Source organism: Aquarana catesbeiana, linkage group LG03 (genome assembly GCF_042186555.1).
Source record: "Aquarana catesbeiana isolate 2022-GZ linkage group LG03, ASM4218655v1, whole genome shotgun sequence".
Classification (NCBI taxonomy): Eukaryota; Metazoa; Chordata; class Amphibia; order Anura; family Ranidae; genus Aquarana; species Aquarana catesbeiana.
In genome coordinates this window covers 65,646,521-65,662,816 of record NC_133326.1, presented here as the reverse complement: position 1 = coordinate 65,662,816, position 16,296 = coordinate 65,646,521, and the positions used below count along the sequence as shown (strand labels likewise).

General features: G+C 45.4%; 1 protein-coding gene across 2 annotated transcripts in view; it reads right to left on the bottom strand.

Moving 5' to 3' along the window:
• Nucleotides 1–16,296, bottom strand: part of ATP8B4 (ATPase phospholipid transporting 8B4 (putative)) — a 576,024-nt gene that overhangs the window by 51,859 nt on the left and 507,869 nt on the right. For both annotated transcript variants that reach the window (XM_073618636.1, XM_073618637.1), the window contains exon 20: nt 8,021–8,132. In XM_073618636.1, coding sequence (XP_073474737.1) covers nt 8,021–8,132 — 112 coding nt within the window. The remainder of the gene's footprint in view (nt 1–8,020; nt 8,133–16,296) is intronic.

Here is a 16,296-nt window from a genome sequence, read left to right as displayed (position 1 = left end):
ACTCACTTTCATTACTCGTTTAACCACTATCCCTATACCTCAGAAGGTTGATGTTTGTATCTTAGGGCTGGTAAATGCTCCGGCCCTTTCTAGAGCTGTTCATACATTATTAGTTATACTCTTGTTTTATGCTTGCAAAAGCATCATACTCAATTGGAGAGTTTCTTCTGCACCTAACCGGAATATGTGGCGGCACAGTGGTGTAGTGGATAGCACTTTCACCTAGCAGTAAGAAGGGTCTCTGGTTCGAATCCCAACCACGACACTACCTGCCTGGAGTTTGCATGTTCTCCCTGCGCCTGCGTGTGTTTCCTCCGGGTACTCTGGTTTCCTCCCACACTCCAAAGACATGCTGGTAGGTTAACTGGATCCTGTCTAAATTGTCCCTAGTATGTATGAATGTGAGTTAGGGACCTTAGATTGTAAGCTCCTTGAGGGTAGGGACTGATGTGAATGTACAATGTATATGTAAAGCGCTGCGTAAATTGACGGCGCTATATAAGTAACTGAAATAAAAAATAAAATATGTGGAGGTCGCTGGTCAAATCGGTCATCCCACTATACAAAGAAACCTATGTGCACAGGGGCTGCCCAAAAAAATGTAACAAGGTTACACCTTGGAATAACCCAGTGGATAGCACAACTTAATGGTTTCACTCTTATTTGGATTTTAGTCATCCAAATAGTGTAGTCATGGTAAATGTACTGTATGGCCTGTCAAAATAGTTCCTTGAATGCTAGAGGTTAATGGCACAGTTGGGATGGGAAAATGTGTATGGTATTGCTAGCCTGGTTGTGATACTCCATTGCTCACATCCTTTGTGTACTTGAGCACTTATTAATTGTCAATCCTCTTATTTAGCAGCAAGTTTTTGGGATGTTTAGTTTTAGCTAGCTGCTATGTTAAGTTCTGTATTATTTTGTCTTTTTCTTTATTTTTCTGAGCCAGGGTATGCCTAGAGGCTCTGTCTGTGTTCCTTTACTTCATTAAAAATAATAATAAAAATAATTTAAAATAAGCTCTACCATCAGCTGAACCATCTTCCCCTGCTGTATTTCTGTCATTGGGAAAAGAGTTCTCAATTTTTGTTGACGTTAACAAAGAACTACACCAAAAACCTAATACTTTGTATGAATGGAGGTGTATTAGTAAACATCATATGCAAGATCAATCCAGAGCCCCGTTGTTAAAGTGCATGTGTGGGCAAAATTAGGAAAAAAACATATTCAATACATTACTGCAAGTACAGTTACAGGTAATCTTGAATCAAAAAATCCAAATTTTCTGTAGCGAACTGACAACAATGTCTCTGCTGCACTAAAATCCCAAGCAGTGTTGTCATCAGACATAAATGGGGTGTGTTCTGTAGTCCACAGCTGTGAACTGGGACAGGCTGATAACACTGATTAGAATTTTAGTGCAGCGGAGACAGTACATTAAAATAAATTCCTGAGGAAACATCACAGAAGGACTTCAAGTGGAAAGTCACACCCTGACAGGCAGTAAAGATAGGGGACTAGCAATTTTTTTTTTTTACTCAAGGTCCCCCTACTTTTCACACAAATCTAAACTATTAATGTTAAGTGATATGCTTTAAATGCATAAAAATACAAATAAATTACAAATATATGTTGCAAAGTATGCAGGACGTGATAAGGATCCTAAATCCTAGCTTCTAGATGTTATGTTCCTGCAAATTATTACAATTTTAAGGTGCCAGCTGTGATTTCAGCTCATTGTACATTTGTCATTGCTGTCAAAACGTCTAATAAATGACATATTTCTAATATTCATAGCACGCAACCATTCAGTATTACCAGTTATATAAGGCATTATGGGCTCCTGGAAGGAATTCTGCTCTCAGCATGTCACCACATCTGTTTTCTTTTTTTTCTTAAATATTTTATTTATCCAGAAAATATCAAAAATGTATAAAAGCACATCTGTTTTCTAATCTTTGTTCAAATATCAGCAAAACTGTGAAGGTGTAGCTAATAAAAGTTTAGGGTATATAATGTATGTGTATTTGGATATTAACAATATCTATATCCATTGTGTGGAGGACTGATCAGAGCTTGCTGGTATGGGTGGGTGGATGTCTACCATTTGAAGGAGGGGGGTGTGGCCATCTGTCAATCCAAACTTTGGTTAAATACCACTGCAGCGGAGAGAGGCAACAGATCCTAATCTCTGCACCAGAGGGTTGGAGCTGATTCAGATGAGAAGTATCCTATGTACTGTATAAGCTGTATGTACCCCATCATCATGGCTTTCCAACACTTAACTTCAGGGATTGAGCTGAGAAATACAATTAAAGCGGGCGTTGCCTGGAGAGCAATGGAGAGGGTCGAAGGTAGTGTGAGCTCCGCTGACCAATACTCCTGTTCAACCATCCTGCCCACCTGTTACCATCCACTACACCTAGGGATCTATCCTGCTTTCTCCGCTGCCTCTGGAGCCTGTCAGCTCGCTAGAATGCCACCCGAGGCCGCTACTGTGAAGCCTTCCAGATCAGCACTAGCCCTAGGAAAGGCCGCGGCTTCGGTCTAGTCCCCGGAGCGGCGGCCATCTTGCTCCACCCGGCGGTGGCCCGGGCGAGCTTTTCGGGCCTCCCTGACTGCCCAGAGCTCGAGTCTCTTCTGGAACCACCTCCAGATTACCTGAGTCCGCTATTGCTGTGCATCCGTGTCCTGTTTCTCCCTAAGGACAGGTCGCGGCGTTGGCCTACCTCCCGGAGCGGCGGCCATCTTGTTCCACCCGGTGGCCCTGGTGAGCTCTCCTGGCCTCCCTGACTGTTCTGCGATCCACCCCCTCCTGGAGGGGCCTCCGGCTGCCTGCGATCACTGCCAAGTCCACAGCCTGCACACACTTTTGGGGCAGAACGCGGCTCCGGCCTAGCTTCCGGAGCAGTGGCCATCTTGCTCCACCTCGAGACGGCCTGGTGATCCACACTCCAGAGCAGTGAGGGAACATGTCTCCACCGAAAAGGACCTCCGAGGCGGTGGAAAAGCTGGCGAAATACCGCCATCAAGATCAGGACCCGCAGGCCAAAGATGGTGACGGCACGTGCTCAGCGGCGGACCATCGGAGCACGGACACAGCTAAGATCTTAAATGCCATTGCGACGCTGCAGGGGACACTTACTGCCAAAATAGATGAGGTCAACATTGACATCTCCCTGCTGCGCCAAGACCTGTCCAAGGTAAAAGACAGGGTAACCGAGGCCGAGACATGCATTGGAGCGGCAGAGGATATCCTACACCCCCGGAGCCACACCACGGAGGACCTACAGCGCCAGATCCACCAGCTCCACACGCACCAGGATGATATGGAGAATCGTTTGAGACGCTGCAACCTCCAGTTCATCGGTTTGCCTGAAAAGGCTGAAGGTACCAACCTTGCTGAATACTTGGAATCCCTCCTGATTGAACATTTTGGTAGAGAAGCCTTTTCTGTTATGTTCGCAATGGAACGGGCGCACCGCATCCCAGCTAAACCTCCACTTGCGGGAGCCCCCCCAGGACCTTTATTGCCAAGTTTCTTAACTTTAGAGACAGAGATAAAATCCTTCGTCTGACCAGAGAGAAAGGTAACATCACCTCGGGCAACGGCCATGTCGCAGTGTTCACTGACTTCTCTAATGAAAGCGTGCACAGTTCCAAGATGTTAAGAGGCGGCTAAGGGTGGTACACCTTAAATATGTCATGTTGTTCCCAGTCAGACTGAGAGTGGAGGAGGATGGCAGAGCCCTGTTTTTTGAAGACCCAAAGGTGGCAGCACACTGGCTAGATCAACACGGACGTCCGGATGGATGATTGGGCACACGGCCTGTTACTGTGAGTACTGTTGCCATTGTCAGACGATGGCTGGCCCCACTTTTCTTCTAAATGTCCCCTTCGCTGTGGGGGGGTAGTCTCATCTCACTATTTGCTTTTTTACACATAAGCTTCACCTCCCCCCCCTTTTTTTATTCTTTTTTTGCTTCAACCCCCATCCTTACAACCCACGCATTACTGAATATGAGACCGGAGACCCCCCCCCCTCTTGAGGTTAGGGGGCCCGTTCCTTATACTACATCCCTGGGGAGGATCTCAGTTTGTTGATACTCCTGGCCACTCGGCTTTGGGCCTGGAGCTACTTGGACCACAGACATTGTCACCCTGTGTAGTTTACTGCCCCCACAGCACATTCATGGAGATATCATAGGGCTGAGGCCCCACAACTCTAGAACACCAGGATGATTGTGTATCCTTGCAGCGAGAGTCTCACTCAGACAGAGAAAGAGACATAGGACATGCCTCGTGCACTATCCATGCTTCACACAGTGAATAATCTCCCCTGTTATGTTTGCAACCCCTATTTTTTCCTCTTTTTTATTTTGAACTTTCCAGCTCGTCATATTCTAAGTACTGTACCTCCAGCTAACGTTGATGGCTGGAAGCTGATTCATATAAAGGTTGCAAGGGAATGTATACTTCCATCAAGTTGGGGGGGTGAGAAGCTGGGAGGGAAGGAAAATGCCGGATCCCTTGATCAGAGCATTGGGAATGTTAGCATAATTGTGCACTTGTTATTTACTTTGAATGTTTTTAAACAAGCACTTATTACATATGCAACATGTTTATTTAGTTATGTGATGGCTGTACTGTCACAATTTGGGGGGGGGGGGGGGGGGGGGGGTGCTGCCCTGCCAATACATATGCAATCTCTGTGCCAATGAACACCATGGCGGACATTAAATTTATGATGTGGAATGTCCGGGGCATGCGAGATAAGATTAAAAGGACAGCCGTGCTACAATATTTGAAAGGTCAGAAGGTAGATATTGTCGCATGTCACAGGCCACTTACAGGCAGCTCTGAAGGGTCCTTGGATGGGGTGGATCTACCACAGCACCCACACAAACATGTCTAGAGGGGTAACGGTGCTGATAGCGAAATCTACACCCTTTGAGTTGGTCTCCGTGGTGTTGGATCGGCAGGGCAGGTACCTCTTTCTGCATGCAATTATGGGGGGAGACCCCTTGCTAATACTGGCTAGTTATATCCTCCCCTCCATACAGGTCGGACGTGGTTGCAGAAGGCCTTGCATTTATAGCACTGTACCCGTCCATACCAGTAGTGTGGATGGGGGATTTTAATCACACAATGACCCCATCCCTGGACAGACCTGCACAGGCTGAACCCAGACTTGGCGAACCACTGCATACTAGGCTGTACCGTACATTGAATGAATTTGCCTATTGACGTCTGGAGACATGCGAACCCCATGACTAGAGCATACACTTGCCACTCAGTAAGTCATAATACCATGTCCAGTATAGACTGCATACTTGTTTCCAGGGCCCTTCTGCCAAAGGTCACAGGCTCAGGATTTGCTCCCAGGATCCTGTCGGACAACTCCCCGTGCTGGCTGACGGCGTCTTTGCGGACAGCCTCTCCCACCAGGCGTTGGCGACTAAACCCTCACTGGCTATCCCTTCTCTCAGACCATGACTCCATTGCCAGGAAGTGGCTGTTCTTTTTGGAAGGGATACAGAAACCCCCTGCCCTTACCACACACTGGGACGACTATAAAAATCATGCCTGTAGAATATTGTCCTCCAGAATAAATAGGCTAAAACAAGAGTCTACCACTATACTTCAACTCACATCTGGCATCTTTTCTGTAGGCAGAGGGTGTATGGACCGGTAGAAAGGGCTGGGAGACTGTTGGCCTTTTTCTGGCTCACGTGGATGATAAGCCCCCAGTTGTGGTGTCGCTCACTGACCCAGCCGGGCGTAATATATCAGACCCAGGACAGGTGGCAGCTCAATTTAGGCAATTCTATGGCAACCTATACAAGTCCCAGAGCATGTACACACAAAGGGGGATTCGTTCGTATTTATCTTCCATACAGTTTCCCCGGCTGAATCGAGAGCAAGTTGAGCTTCTCGATGCACCTATTACAGAACATGACATTGCGGAAGCAATCGCACAGGTAGCCAAATCTAAAGCTCCGGGGATGGACGGACTACCTCTGGAATTTTATGTAACATACTCAGATATCTTAGTCCCCAAGCTGAAAGCCTTATACCAGTCTATTTTTGATCAGAACTCACTCCCCGAGTCTATGCAGGAAGCCCAAATTATAGTTCTCCCGAAGCCGGGAAAAGACCCGCACTTCCCTGAATCCTACAGGCCTATCTCACTCCTGCAGGTAGAAAGCAAAATCTTAGCTAAAATCCTGGCCTCTAGGTTAAACACTGCTATCTTAACTTTAATTCATACGGACCAAACAGGCTTTATGCCGGGAAAAAACACAGCCATGAACATCAGGCGACTATACCCGAAATTATCCCACATGTACCACTTCCACATGTCGGAAATGCAGCGCTACAGATCTTTGGTTTGTGACAAACCAGGACACCCGACGTATACACCCGTTCAGGCTATCCTACGAGGGAAAAAAAGCACCAGGTCCAAGTGCGCGGTACAACTCGGGCATGTTGATACATCACCAAAGGATATGGGAAATATCTCTTAAAAAGCAGAATGTGGGTAAATTTCATTCGTACACCCCACTGTGGCTTTATAGTCATATGCCGGAACTGAAAACAATTACAGACTCGATAGTCTGGGCTAGACATGGAATATTGTCTCCATCAGGTTCTGTCCACCTCCAGGCTTAAGCAGTTCCAGACCCTTAAAGAGGACTTTTCCCTCCCACACCAACTAGCATTTAAATACCTGCAGCTCTGTCACGCATTTAGAACCCAGTTACCAGGCTTGGATGTAGGTATGGAGCCCCCCCCCCCGTGCTGGGTATAGTTTTGGGAGATGACCCCTCCAAGCTTATATCACACCTGTATTACACAATTAGACAACGGGGTGCAGCTGCTGTGTCACACAAGGCCAAGATGGTATGGGAACAGGACGTAGGACCCATAGATGAAACTGACTGGAATGAGATTTTAGAGGGAACCAAGACAGTATCTCCCAAGCTGTTCAATAGACTGACACAACTGTATGTAGTACACAAAGCCTACCTGACGCCGATGAGATTGGCAAAGTTTCAGCACACGCTGGATCTGACGTGTCGCTTGTGCAGGGCTGACCCAGGCTCATTTTACCACCTCATATGGAGCTGCCCTCATGTTCAGACGTATTGGAAGCAGGTTGTCCGGTTCCTCCATGATAATATGGGATCCCCTGTGGTGCTGGACCCTAAGTTATGTATTTTGGGGCTACTGCCAGACGTAGAGGTGGACACGTATCACACAATATTCATTTTTGAAATATTATTTCTAGCACGCACGTAAAGTGATAGCTCAGAGACAGATGCAAAACGTGCCCCCCACGCTACAGTTATGGAAAAAAACAGTTAATGACACCCTGCCATTCAAGAAACTGATCTACGCACACAGGGGATCTACACAAAAATATTCCAAGATCTAGGATAGATGGTTGGAGGATGGAGAAACCTGTGTATAATGGTTTCATACCCAGTGCAATGTTCCCATGCACCTATGGCACACATTATAGGTTGGAATAAATTTCCAGCTGATTCACTGCACCTGCGAATATGTGTATACACACCCTGTAATATTTTTGCATATTTGATTTCGCTGTCATAATATGTAACTGACCTTTTATGGCTATATGTACCCGAATGGCTTGAAAAATGTGCTTCATATCAATAAAGTTGTATTTTTCCAAGTAAAAAAAAAAAGAAATACAATTAAAAAATGGGAGCAGGTCTACGGGCAGGACTACCCATCTGCTTCACTGTTTAACCCTCCCTTTCCTTCTCAGCTATAGTGGATAGGTAGTTGAATATCTCCTAAACATGCACAGTTTAAAAGATATTTGCCTGATTGGCAGCCAGTGACGTCATCTCTGTGAGTTCTGTGCCATGCCACAGTGGCCGCAGCCCGCGAACCCAGAAGAAAAATCGAGTGAAAAAGGAAATATCTGCAGTGGTGACAGCTCGCCGCTCCCCCCCCCCCCCCCCCAGTTTACTATCGCTTTAAGAATTACCTTGCTTGTCTCCAGTTAGGATCCAAAGCTTAATGTTGGCCAGCAGGAGACTAGCAATAGTATCTGTCACTCCTTCTTGCAGCTTGTCTTCTATTGCAGTAGCGCCTAGTAGCTGTAAGAGAGAAATCAACAACGACCACTTTTTAACACAGTAAAAAATGGCATTTCATTAGGAAAAAGCATTCTAAAATATCGAATAACTTTACAATGCCACTTACTTTGGAAGAATTATGTTGGTATTTTTTCAGAAAAGATAAAGCACTGTACCAGTGCCATGTCTATGTTATTTTGGATATTCCCTTTTTTACATTTGTGCATGTGGAGGTTAGAATGTAGATGTAGACAACTATAGAAGTTTTACGCAAGCTCAATCGCTATGTTTTATATCCAGGAGCTGGAGTCCGGTGCTCTGGCTGGGGTGTTCAACTCCCAAGGTAGTAGATATCAATTAGATTAAAGCCAGCGATTCGGAATGCTCTTGCTAAGAAAATTCTTTATTGGCTACATGTATAAAAGCAGGATACAAAAAATGTTAACGCGTTTCGGCTTTTGCAGCCTTCCTCAGAGCATACAGAAATGTTTAAAATACTGATATATATATATATATATATATATATATATATATATATATATATATATATATATATATATATATTTATATACAGAGAAAAAAAAAGGGGGAAACAATCTGGCACAAGAAATCTCCACGAAAGAAAACAGCATACATCATATGAAAAAAGGAGGGGCTGATACATAGATAGGATCTGTTCAGTAATCACTAGCATTAATTATAGAAGTTCATTTAAAAAAAAGATTTATAATCATTCTATTATTCATGCCCTGGGGCACCCTTGTATTAGGGTAGGTATCCTCACGCTTAAGATACGATGAACGTCTCCTCCTTTCAGGGGTCTCTTAACCTGTTCAATATCAAAACAAGGAGAATGTGTCAAGATTTCCCTTAGGTTTTTCACGGAAATGTTTTGAGACGTTGGAAATATTCTTTGCATTAATATTGGTGGTATTATTAAAGTGTTCCGATACTCTGATTTTTAGAGAGCGTATAGTACACCCAACGTATTGAACATTACATATATTACATTCATTATACATATAATACATTATTCAATGTAATATATGTAATATAATGCACAAAATATCTCAGTTTCAAAACATTTCCGTGAAAAATCCAAGGGAAATCTTGATGCGTTCTTTTCTTGGTATTGAGCAGATTAAGAGACCTCTAAGAGGTGGAGACGTGCATCATATCTTACTTAAGTGTGAGGTTTGGTGAATACATACCCTAATACAAGGACGCCCCAGGGCATGAATAATAGAATGGATATGAATCTTTTTTTTTAAAAATAGGATTTTTTATAACAGCTTACCTGTAAAATCCTTTTCTTTCAATGGACATCACGGGACACAGAGCCACAGTAATAACTGATGGGTTATGTAGGTACCATTAGGTATTGGACACTGGTCACACCCTAAGCAGGAAGTTCAACCCCCTATATAATCCCTACCCTTCCAGGGATACCTCAGTTTTGTAGCAAAGCAATATAAGTGTATTAGAAGAGGGGCGGGACCTCTGTGTCACGTGATGTCCATCGAAAGAAAAGGATTTTACAGGTAAGCGGTTATAAAAAATACTATTTTCTTTCTCGGACATCACGGGACACAGAGCCACAGTAATAACTGATGGGATGTCCCAAAGCAATGCCAACTGAGGGGGGGGGGGAATCACAACCAAGTAGGGTGCAATCAGACCTGAGGACCTTGTACCGCTGTCTGCAGCACACTACGCCCAAAGGCGATATCCTCCTGCCTTTTCACGTCCACCTGATAAAATCTGGTGAATGTATGGACTGAAGACCAGGTTGCGGCCTTGCAGATCTGAGCCATAGAGGCCTGGTGATGCACTACCCTAGAAGCAATAATAGCCCTTGTGGAATGTGCCTTGATCTGAAACGGAGGAATCTTCTGTTTCAAACCGTAAGCCTGAATAATCAATTGTCTAATCCATTTAGCAATGGTAGCTTTTGACGCTGCCTGTCCTCTACTGGGACCCTCTGGCAGCACGAACAAAACGTCCGTTTTGCGAATTTGAGCAGTTGCTTCCAGATAGGCCTTGACTGCTCTTACTACATCCAAAGAATGTAGCGCTTTTTCTTCCGGAGAACAGGGATCTGGAAAAAAGGAAGGCAGAACAATGTCTTGGTTTAGGTGAAAATCTGAAACCACCTTCGGTAAAAAACTAGGATGAGGGCGCAATACCACTCTATCCCTGTGTACAATCAAATAAGGCTCCTTACAGGAAAGAGCTGCTAATTCTGATACTCTTCTGGCAGAAGAGATGGCTACCAGAAAAATTAGTTTCCTCGTCAGCAAGACCAAAGGAATCTGACGTATTGGTTCAAAAGGCTGTTTCTGTACCACCGCCAGAACCAAGTTCAAGTCCCAGGGGTTTAGGGGCACCCTAACCAGAGGATTAAGACGCATCACCCCCTGCATAAAGTTTCGGACCAAAGATTGTGAAGCAAGCGGCCGTTGAAACAATACTGATAAGGCCGAGACCTGGCCCTTGATGGTACTCAAGGCCAGCTTCATCTCTAATTCTAATTGTAGAAAATCAAGAATTCTACCTATCACATATTTTCTGGGATGCCAACCCCTGGATTCACACCAGGATACATAAGCTTTCCAGACTCTATGATAAATCATTCTGGAAGCTGGTTTCCTTGCATTGATCAAGGTAGATATGACAGGACCTGAAAGCCCACGACTCTTCAGAACGTGGGTCTCAATAGCCAAACCGTCAAATTTAGCGTTTGTAAGGCAGGGTGGAACACTGGACCCTGAGATAACAGGTCTGGGCGCACCGGTAGGGTCCACGGGGAACCCACCGTCATCCTTACTATTTCTGCATACCAAGTCCTTCTGGGCCAAGCAGGGGCCAAGTACTGACTTCCTTTCCTGCCTGATCCTGCGAAGGAGTCGTGGCAGTAGCAGAATAGGCGGGAATGCATAAATCAGTGAGAACCGATGCCACGGAATCACCAACGCATCCGTCCCGCATGCAAGAGGATCCCTCGTCCTTGCCACAAATCTTTTTGTTGAATCGGGATGCAAAGAGATCTACATCTGGAACCCCCCATCTTTGGCATATGGCCCAAAAGACGTCGGGGTGCAGAGACCATTCCCCTGGGAGTAACTGCTGGCGACTTAGATAGTCCGCCTGCCAGTTCTCTATCCCTGGAATGAAAACTGCCGATATGCATGGCACATGCATCTCTGCCCAGACTAAGATCTGGTTCACCTCCTTTTGAGCAGCTCGACTCCGGGTGCCTCCCTGATGATTGACATAAGCCACTGCTGTGGCATTGTCAGACTGGATCCTGACCGGGCAACCCTGTAGCCTGATAGTCCAGGCTTTTAGAACTAGATATACCGCCCGGATCTCCAGAATGTTGATGGGTAAAGTCCTCTCGGTCCTGGACCATAGCCCCTGGATTGCAGACTGTTCCAGAACTGCTCCCCAACCTGACAGACTGGCATCTGTTGTTACCACCTTCCAGGTAACCGGTAGAAAGAATTTCCCCTTCTGCAGGTTTTCAGGTATGAGCCACCAATTGAGGCTCTGACGCACCGCATGCGACAGATGCATCGGAAAGTCTAATTCCTGAACCTACTTGTTCCAGGCCGACAGAATACTGTGTTTCAGTAGTCTTGAATGGAACTGAGCACAGGGAACTGCTTCGAATGAAGACACCATCTTTCCCAGCAGCCTCATACAAAGGCAGACAGAAGGACCCTTCTTGGTCCTGACTGTCAGAATCAGCTCCCTTAAAGCAGTGATCTTTGCCTGAGGAAAAAATACTTTCTCCTAGCTTGTATCTATGATCAGACCCAAATACTCCAGTCTTCTTACTGGTTTTAGGAAAGATTTTTCTAGGTTGAGGATCCAACCTAGATGTTCCAGGTACTTGACCGTGGTCCTCAAGTTCCTGTTCAAGGAAGTTACTGACCGATCTATCAAGAGCAGGTCGTCTAGGTATGCTATGACAGTTATACCCTGAGCCCTTAATCTGGCCAGCGGAGGAGCCAAGATCTTTGTGAACACTCGAGGTGCAGTGGCTATCCCGAAAGGAAGAGCCACGAACTGGAAATGGTGCCCTCCTATCTCGAAGCACAGAAACTTCTGATGAGCCGAAAAAATGGGCACATGCAGGTATGCATCTCTGATGTCTATTGATGCCAAAAATTCTCCTCCCTGCAGGATGGAGACTACTGTCCGAATTGATTCCATGCGGAAGGACTGTATCCTTAGGAACTGATTCAGATCCCTTAAATCCAAAATGGGTCTGACATCCCCATTTGGTTTTTGGACCGTAAAAAGGTTGGAATAGAAGCCCAATCCTTGATCCTTTGTGGGAACCACCATAATGACCTCTTGCGACAAAAGTCGCTCTAACGCTAGAAGGAGCAACTGCTTCTTCTCTGGGAACACCTGATCTGAGGAAACGAGGAGAGGGAAATTCTTGGAACTCCAGCCTGTACCCTAAGGTTACCGTGGAGATTACCCATCTGTCCTAGAAGTCCTCCTGCCAGAGCCTTGAGAACTGTATCAGTCTTCCCCCCACTCGAGCAAGCGGGGGTGCCCCTTCATGAAGAGGCCTTAGTGTCTTGTCTAGAAGACTTCTTCCCCCAGGACTTTTTTTGTCCCTGGGGTTGACTCTTGTTTCTTGCCCCAGACGGAGGAGGCCGTCGTGACTGCCTGGAGGCTGATGCCCCTGGCGCTGGGGAAAGAGTCCATTTGAAAGAGGGACGCTTACTCTTTTTCTTAACAGGTAAGAGTGTTTTTCCCACAAGAGATTCTCTTGATATAGTTATCCAAGTCTTCTCCAAACAACCTTGCACCATGAAAAGGAAACCCAGCCAAGAGCTTCTTACATGGTGCTTCGGCTTAATAATTTTTCAACCATAAGATTCTACGCATATGCACCAACCCAAGTGAAAGGCGAGAGGTTTGCATGATAGAATCTCTGATGGCGTCAACAACATAACATAAGGCCGCTGGAAGGTTAGCAAACTCCTGGGCCTGTTGTTCAGGTAAAACTTTGATGACCTGCTTAACATGGTCTCTTAAGTATTGACAGACTCCAATCGCTGCAACTGCAGGTTGGGCCACTGATCCTGCTAAGAAAAAAACATCCTTTAATAAGGATTCCATCTTTTTATCTACAGGATCCCTGAGCATCTGAGCGTTGTCTACAGGACAAGTCAGACTATTATTTACGGAAGAAATGGCGGCATCAATGGCCGGTATCCCCCACATCTTAATACATTTTTCTTCCATAGGATAAAGTGTTGAAAACTTTTTTGGCGGAAGAAATCGCTTATCTGGGTGATCCCACTCAGAATAAAGGAGATTTTCAAGCAAATTATGAACAGGAAAAGCATGTGCTGTTTGAGAAGGTTTCAGCGACCCCAAAGAAGAAGAGGATTCCTTAACAGATTCAGGTACGGGCAACTTAAATGTGGAGCGGACCAATCCAGTAAGGATCTCTACTAAGACTTTCTCCTCTTGGGAAGCCGAAGAGGGTCCCTCTCCACCTGATTCCTCAGAAGAGGAATCATCTGTCCCATCCTGATCCTCTGAAAGGGATTCATCTCCTTTATCCCAGAGCTCCTCTGTCTGAGGGTCTTGGGAAATAGAGGAAGGCCTAGTACGTTTTCTTCCACTGAGTGAAGCTGTAATCACGGCCATTAATCTTTCCTCTAAACCAGTAATGGCTGAGGAAAAAACCTCTTGTGTAATGTATACAGGCACTGAAGTGCCGGAAGCAGGTACAGCCCCTGACCCCAACGGCTCTCCCTGGCCAGCCGTCCCTGGCCCCTCAGGGGGGGAGGATGTAGCAGACAGGGGGTCCTCAGAACCTGAACAAGATCCACTAGTGTCTCTGGTTCTGGGGGTACTTGAACCTTTTCTACCCATAGTGCAAAGCAACAAGGTGTGAGGTATCCAAAATGAACACTGACTGCTGAGTGATGTAGTCTTGTAAAAGCCTTATTAATAAATAATAAATCCACATGTGTAAAATTTGTGAGAAAAGCAAACAAAATTGTGACAATTAGGGTAGTGGTTACTGAAGCTATTGCTGCTAGGATCAAATATCTCTATGTTGCAGCATATAGCTATGGCCACTATCTTCTAATTAGGTGATGTAAAATAAGAGCATTACTTAAAATAACCCCCCCCCCCCCATTTTAAAACTTTATTATGCTAGTGGAGCCTTCTTTCCCCCCCCCTCCCCTATTTGTTTTATCTCCTCCACTGCTGAGAGAATTAGACCGCAGCTACTCGGAAGGAACGATGGAGGAATAGTAACAAAGAAAGCGAGGATCCCAGTGACAAATGCTACATTAGGAATCTATAATCACTGAATGCTTGTTTACCACAAATTGAAGGTGAGGGTTCTGTGAGACCACAGTAGGAGACACCACCAGCAGGGATACATAACCATTATACTCTATATGCCAGAATTGAATAGAAGAATTTTTTACAGACTGTTTCTATGCTGCTACCCATCCATCTCCTTTAAGAACTTTTCATCCTTATTATTTGCACTTTAATTGAGCACAGAAGCGGACTTTCTTTGCACATTTTTTTGATATTATGCTTGATGTTTCATGGTAACATTTATTGCAATGTTTGCACAAATCACTCATTATTAATCAATAATGGTTGCAGGAAGCTTTATTTTTTAATCACGGCAATTTTAGATATAACATATATCACCACTGTAGGAAGTTTTGTTTTTGATTCACGGTTATTTTAGATATAACTTACATCACCTAATTAGAAGATAGTGGCCATAGCTATATGCTGCAATATAGAGATATCTGATCCTAGCAGCAATAGCTTCATTAACCCCTACCCTAAATGTCACAATTTTGTTTGCTTTTCTCACAAATTTTACACATGTGGATTTATTATTTATTAATATTGCGCGAAATTCATTTGATCATTTACTGTACTAAGTGTTGGTGTGAACACCCTCGTTTTGCTGCAATATTGCCACTTATTTGCTATGAGATTTAATTCCACTTTAAAAAGCTTAGTCACTATCGGTATTTTATTTTAACATCCGACGAGCGCGAAGGACACTCTTTAGTTTTATTCTTGTAAAAGCCTTCCTACCAAATGCCCAGTCAGGTGTTACCTTAGTAAATGCAGCCTAGGAGAATGCCTGTGTCCCACCTTACATGCGACTGTCAGCTCTGTGTCCCTCCAAGGCTCAGAGCACCTGTAAAATGTGCTTTAAATAGCCATGCTTCTGGCACTGTGGGCATCTGAGCACGCTGACGCCGTGCTGATGCCCCCCCCCTCTGCCGCCCCCCCTCTTCGTTTTTTCAAAAACGTGCGCTTCCCGCGTGAGCCTGACCCTTCTGAAATAATATGGAGGAAGGCTGGGGGTGGGGGAGGAAGGAGAGAGGCCAGCAGCGATGGGGCCTGCATACATGCAATGGCGGCCTGGTGGCGGCGGTGACAGTGTGGTGTAAAAAACGCCTTACAGCCCACTTGCAGCTTCCCCCTAGCCTGGGGGGAATATCCCTGAGGAGAAAACCCCCCATCCCATCCTACCTGGAGGCGGTCGGAGGAGCTTGTACAGCGTCGAATGCTGAGACAGAAATCAGCATGAGAAGGTATGTGCTCTTGGCAGCCCCCAGTGGTCACAATAGGCATAGCATGCATTTACCTTAAAGGAGAAAACCTACTAGAATTCAAAATTCTGTGGAATCTCCTCTTACCTTATCCAGCCGCAGGATTCTGTATATACAGACCCAATCTTCACCTCTCACGGTGGGCTCCGTTTGAAAAAACCGTCAGAGACTGGGGCCCCCTACGAATAGGGGGATCCTGCAGTTCTGGCCCTGTAAAGCACCCAGCCAGAAATTAGGAGGTTTAAAGCCATTTTCTGATATGCGGGGTCCAGCTCTCTAAAAAGAGAAGCGTTACAGGTAAAACCTTGTTTTTTCGGACACGAGGCCCGGGTGCCATCCAATTCACCCATGAAAGGACACTTTGAATGGATCCGGTTCGCCTGGCTTGCCCCAGTATAGGATATCAGGATATTCCCTTTGGAGCTTCAGCACAGGACATCTTTACACGTCCAACACCTAAGACACTGGCGTAAAAACTGAGGTATCCCTGGAAGGGGAGGGATTATATAGGGGGTTGAACTTCCTGCTTAGGGTGTGACCAGTGTCCA